The sequence below is a fragment of the Mercurialis annua genome, linkage group LG3 (assembly GCF_937616625.2).
Source record: "Mercurialis annua linkage group LG3, ddMerAnnu1.2, whole genome shotgun sequence".
Classification (NCBI taxonomy): domain Eukaryota; kingdom Viridiplantae; phylum Streptophyta; class Magnoliopsida; order Malpighiales; family Euphorbiaceae; genus Mercurialis; species Mercurialis annua.
In genome coordinates this window covers 38,539,463-38,545,714 of record NC_065572.1, presented here as the reverse complement: position 1 = coordinate 38,545,714, position 6,252 = coordinate 38,539,463, and the positions used below count along the sequence as shown (strand labels likewise).

The following is a 6,252-nucleotide window of genomic DNA, read 5'->3' as shown; positions in this document are numbered from 1 at the left end:
TACCGCCTTAATAGTTTTTCACTTATTGCTTGGCCCCCCCCCAAAAAAAAAAGGAGATAGCATAAAAATAGTAGGATATTGAAAATAGTTAAAAAACCGTTTTTTAGATGTGCTAGGAGAGAGGGATCTCGGCGTTCCTTAAGGCGGCCAAAGATTTCTTAGGGCGGCCGGAGCCTTTCTTAGGACGGCCAGAGCCTTTCTTAGGACGGCCGGAGCCTTTCTTAGGGCGGCCAAAGCCTTTCTCAGTACACATGTCTTTTTAACTTTTTCTTTTTATATATAAGGGGAAAAACTTATGTTTGAGTTTTACAAAAGCCTAACCCAAACATAAGTGAAAAAACCCCTGGACCTCAACTTACAAAAACGAAAATACTTAAATAAAGGTAAACATAGAGTGCCTGAACCCACTTCTAACGACTTGCTACTGGTAGTATTTCCTTAGTACTTGCGAGTTCCATGTTCGTGGTATAGTCTTACCAGACATAGATGCTAAGTGATATGCTCCCCCTTTGCCGACCTGAACAACCCGGTATGGCCCTTCCCAATTTGCTTCTAATTTGCCTACCCCAGCGTTTCCTTTTCCGATATCCGCCCTTCTACGCACCAGATCGCCCAGCTGAAAAACCTGAGGCTTTACTCGGTTGTTATGGTACTTCGCCATCCTCTGTTTATACGCTTCTATATAAGCAGAGGCCTTTTCCCTTCTTTCCTGGAGTAAATCCAGACTCAGCCTTTGTTCTTCCTCATTTGTTGCTTTATTGAAGAACTGAACTCTTAGAGTAGGCATACCCAGCTCTACTGGCACCATGGCTTCGCATCCGTACGTTAGAGAGAATGGAGTTTCACCCGTTCCTTCTCTCGGTGTTGTCCGGTAGGCCCATAGTACGTTCTGCAGCTCTTCTACCCACTTCTTCTTCCTGGCGTCCAGCCTTGTTTTCAACCCTTTCAAAATAGTCTGATTTGTTACCTCGGTCATCCCGTTGCTTTGTGGGTGTGTCACCGAAGTGAACCGGAGATCGATTTCTGACCGGGCACAGAAAGCCTTGAATTTCTTGCAGTCGAACTGCTTTCCATTGTCAGCTATCAAAACTCGTGGGAGCCCAAATCGACAGACTATTTCTTTCCAAAAGAACTCTCTAACCCGAGCAGATGTAATGTCGCTTACTGCTTCTGCCTCGACCCACTTAGTAAAATGGTCAATCGCCACGATGAGGAATTTCCTCTTCCGAGTTGCTGGCGGGAAAGGACCCAGGATATCGATTCCCCAGGTGGAGAACGGCCAAGGACTGATGATTGGTGACTGCTCGGTGGCCGGGGCGTGCCTTAAATTCTGGTGCTGTTGACATTTGTTGCATTTTTTCACCAGATCTTCAGCTTGCTTAAGCATCAATGGCCAGTAATATCCTTGCAGGACTACTTTTTTGACTAGTGACCGTGGTGCGATATGGGAACCGCATATGCCTTCATACACTTCTTTCAAGACATATTCTCCTTCTTCGGCGGTCAAACATCGAGACCAAGGTCGGAGGAAAGATTTTCTGTAAAGGGTCCCTTCTAAAAAGGCGTAGCGTGGTGCTTGACATAGGATTTTGTAGGCCGCCCGCTTGTCTTCTGGTAGACTCCCTTCTGTGAGATACCGAGCAATGCCAGCCATCCATTCATCTAATGGTTGGGTAAGAAAAATTGTCTCGGGGTTATCTATACTTGATTGGGCGAGTGTGGAAAAATGCACTCCTGCTAGCCTCTCCCCTCGGGCAGCTGACTTGGCCAATAGATCGGCCTCTTCATTCTGAGACCGTGGTACTTGCTCAAACTCCCATTTTCCCCCACGATCGGATATTCGGTCAAGAAAATACTTTGCTCTATCCATGTACCTCCTTATTTCAGGATCTTTTGCTTCGAAAGTTCCTAAAATTTGCTTCACCACTAACTGTGAATCGCTCTTAATTAGTACTTGTTCTGCTTTGACTATGTTGGCCAACCGGAGTCCGGCCAGGAGTGCCTCGTATTCCGCCGCGTTGTTGGACGCTTTGAAACTGAATTTCACTGAGCTTCTCAATTCAACGCCCATTGGTCCTTTTAAGACTATACCGGCTCCGGCCCCTTCTAAATTGGATGCCCCATCCACTTCTAGAATCCAACTTATCAATTCTGTGTCTATTTCTGCTGGTTGATCGTGAGTAGTCGTTTCAGCCACGAAATCTGCCAGAACTTGTGCTTTCAGGGCCGCCCTAGCTTCATACTTGATGTCAAATCCGCTCATCTGAACCGACCACGAAGCCATTCTGCCCGAGGTTTCTGGTCGGTGTAATGCTTTTTTTAATGGCTGGTTGGTTCGTACTACGATTACATGTGCCTCAAAATACCTCCTCAGCTTCAATGCTGCCGACTTGAGTGCTAAAGCAAACTTTTCGATTTTTGCATATCGTACCTCGGGTCCCTTCAAGACCTTGCTAGTATAGTATATTGGTGTTTGGAGACCCAACTCTTCCTTAACCAGGACAGCAGCTACCGTCTCATCTGCCACTGCAAGGTATAAGTACAGGATCTCCCCTGGCTCTGGCTTACCGAGCACTGGCGGAGTGCAAAGGTAAACCTTCAGTTCTTCAAACGCCTTCTCACATTCGTCATTCCATTGAAAATTCTTTGTATTTTTCAATGTTTTGAAAAATGGTAAACACCTTTTTGCCGAGCAACTCATAAAACGCCCGAGCGCAGTCACGCATCCATTTAACTTCTGCACTTCCTTCACCGACCGAGGTGCTTTCATCTCTTTGATTGCTTCGATTTTCACTGGGTTCGCCTCTATCCCTTTCTCGGATACTACATGCCCCAGGAACTTTCCCGATCTGACCGTGAATACACATTTATCCGGGTTGAGCTTTATGTTGTATTTTCTTAACTTAGCAAAGGTCTCAGCGAGGTCCTTTGCGTGGCCCTCAATGCTTCTGGACTTCACTACTATGTCGTTGACGTATACCTCCACATTTCGACCCAACTGGTCGTCAAACACGTAATTCAGTAACCTCTGGTAAGTTGCTCCAGCATTTTTCAATCCAAAAGGCATTTTCTGGTAACAAAATGTCCCCATGTCTGTGACAAAAGATGTTTTCTCCTCATCTTCTTCATCCATTGGCACCTGATGATACCCCTGGGAGGCATCTAGGAACGTAAAAACCGCAAAACCGCAAAACCGCAGGTTGCGTCTACCAGCTGGTCAATGCTTGGTAAGGGGAAGCTGTCCTTCGGGCAGGCATTATTAAGATCAGTATAATCTATACAAAGTCCCATTTTCCATTCGCCTTTTTGATCAGTACTGCGTTGGCAAGCCATTCCGAATGGTGAACCTTTCTGATGAAACCTGCTCTGAGTAGCTTGTCGACTTCTTCTTTGATTGCCATTTGTTTTTCGAGAGAAAAAACCCTCTTCTTCTGCTTTACCGGCTTACAATTAGGATCGACTTTCAGCTTATGAGTTATGACTTGGGGATCCACACCCCCGATCTCCTCTGGCTTATTAGAGAACTCGGATGCAAATTCCCTTATCTGTTGTATGACGGCTGCTCGGCCCTCTGATGACCAATTCATGCCCATTTGTACGGTCATGTCACTGTTAGGGAGTTGGACTGCTTCCAAGGGCTCGGGTGGCCTTTGACCCTTCTTTTCTTTCAGAGTGAGTTCTGGGGTCTCGATATTCATTGATTCTACGGCGGGCTGAATTGTGGTCATGTAACACTCTCTAGATACCTTTTGATCGCCTCGTATGGCAATAACTCCCTTCTCAGTTGGTACTTTCATCATCACATATCTAATACAAGTAGCAGCACCTGTGCTATACAACATAGGTCTACCTAGTATACCATTATAAGCTAGTGGCATATCGACAATCATAAAAAGAGTTTTTACCTGCCTTGTCGGTTCCGCCAAAATTCCAGCTCGTCCCTCCTTTTGTGGGATTTTGACCCCGAGTATTAAGTCTAGCTCAATCATTCCTTCCGGGCTTACCGGTGTTCCTCCCTAACCGAGGAGAGGTGTACTAACAGGTTTAAGTTCGGATCGGGTGCCTCCCAATTGCAAATAAGCTGCCAAAGTCAACAAGTTCACCGAACTCCCATCGTCTACCAGAAGTCGTCTTACCCATTTTAATTGGATAACCGCCGAAATAACCAGAGCATCCTCATGAGGGAACTCTACTCCTTTGCCATCCTCTAAAGAAAAAGATACCTCGGGCCACCGGGGTCCCTCCATGACCGACATCACCGTTTTCAGTTTTTTCTTGCAACGTCTCTCTGAGCTTATAGTTCCTCCTGCCAACGTATTGATCACTCCGGTTATTTGAAATCTCTTGGCCTGGGGATCAGGCTCCCGAGATGTGCTAGGCTCATTCCTGACCGGGTTAGGTCGGCTCGTATGTGGCTGTTGCGGAGGATTGGTCACAAAACCCTTCAACCTTCCTCGGCACACCATTCGGTCCAACTCTCTTCTCAAATTGCCACAATCTTTGGTCTCATGCCCGTGTCCTTCATGGAAATCGCACCACTTTGTTTTATCTCCTTCTCTCGTCATCCGGGGTGGGTAAGAAATATACTCGTTATTGGCTTTTATCCACATCAGGATTTGATCTCGGGGAGTATTTAGCGGCACAAAATGCCTCTCCTACCCCCTGTTGTCGATATAACTATCCTCGCCTCCTCCGATGTTGTAGCTTGGTCTGAAGTTTGTAGGCTCTCCACTGTTCCGGCCGGGGCCACCCTGGAACTGGGTTCTCCCTCTTCCCCCTGGTTCATAATTAGATCGAAAACGTTCCTGGCTTCTCACCTTTGCTTCTGGGTATTAGGTACCGAGCTGGGTGCCTGCCTCTGCCGCTCCTCATCTAAATTCATATAATTCCATGCCCGGTCCATAAGCTCAGTGTATGTCTCCACTGGGTTAGTTATAAGACTGTCACGGAACGATCCCATAGTGGTGTTATCCTTCATGGCATCAATGGCTGTGTCATCAATGAGATTTTCCACTTGAACCGTCTCTGAGTTAAAACGAGATATGTAATCCTTCAGACTTTCTCCCGGTTTCTGAAAGCATTTCTTTAGGTCGGAGGACTTTTTCTTCCTCTGTATGCTCGGAGCAAAGTGCGTTTTAAAAGCGAGAGCCAAAGCTTGGAAACTTTCAATGGATCCATCCGCGAGGCTTTGATACCAATTCTGCGCAGCATCAACCAAGGTGGTCGGGAAGATCTTACAGATGGAGGCATCAGAAACATTCTGGACACTCATTGATACCTGAAAACAGTTTAGATGTGTCATTGGATCAGGTTTTCCATTATACTGCTTTATAGTTGGATATTTAAACTTATCTGGGAATGGCTCGTCGAGGATAGCTCGGCTGAGGGGGCTTCCTATACCGAGCAAAGTAACCGGTCTTGACATAGCTTTGTTCCCCTTTTGTTTGGCCAGTTCAGCCTGGACCAGTCGTGTGACCTCAGCACCTATTGTTTTCCTGTCTGGGTGGCCATTGCCCGAGCTATGTACACTTTCTGCTACTTCCTTCCTAGCTGGTGGGACTCCTGCCCTAACAGCCTGCAGAGGCTCCACCACCGGATCTGGCCCTTCCCTTCCCAGGCCGGTAATATTACGCGGTCTATCCGGTGGTAGGTCCTCTCCGTGCAATCCCTCCCTTGGGGGAATAGGAGCGTTCTGGCCTTCTGCCCCCAGAACTGTAGCACCCTCAGCAGGTATACCCCGACCTCCGGTCACCCGTGTTGTGCTTGGATGCACCGGGGTTGGAGTCGTAGCAGCGTTGTATGCTGGGTAATACTGGGCCATGACGGCAATATGCATTTGCTGGGCCTGATGCAACTGGCGAGCCATGTATTTCAGATATTCTTGAGCTTGTAAGACCGCAGGGGGTACCTCTTGCCCAGAAGCCGTTCCCGTTCCGATTGCCACTGGTGTAGTATCTACCGGAAAGCTGAGTTGAGTGGGAGGTAAAGTGTTGTGGAGGAAGCTCTGTGGAACGGTGGTTCCTGGGGTGGATAGAGTGGTATGGCCGGTATCAGAGGTGAATGGGCTTACCCTAGGGTAGTTCTCCATCCCATACAAAGGCACAAAACCAGCTCCGCTGCCGGAGGCTCTGGACCCTTCAATCTGAGTATTGGCCGGAGGTGTTAAACCAGTGATCACAGAGGTACGACCGCTGGCAGAACTTCCCCCAACCGGAGTAGTATCCGCAACCGTCTCTAGAGGGTCTATCCTTT

At 47.6% G+C, this 6,252-nt stretch overlaps 1 protein-coding gene across 1 annotated transcript; it reads right to left on the bottom strand.

Moving 5' to 3' along the window:
• Positions 1-421: 421 nt before the first annotated feature.
• Positions 422-3,133, bottom strand: LOC126672528 (uncharacterized). Its single transcript, XM_050366483.1, has one exon. The coding sequence runs from the start codon at positions 3,131-3,133 to the stop codon at positions 422-424; it is 2,712 nt and encodes a 903-aa protein (XP_050222440.1).
• Positions 3,134-6,252: the final 3,119 nt, after the last annotated feature.

Excerpts from the sequence above, each read along its gene's own strand:
- LOC126672528 (XM_050366483.1), bottom strand. The coding sequence starts at position 3,133 with ATGGATGAAGAAGATGAGGAGAAAACATCTTTTGTCACAGACATGGGG.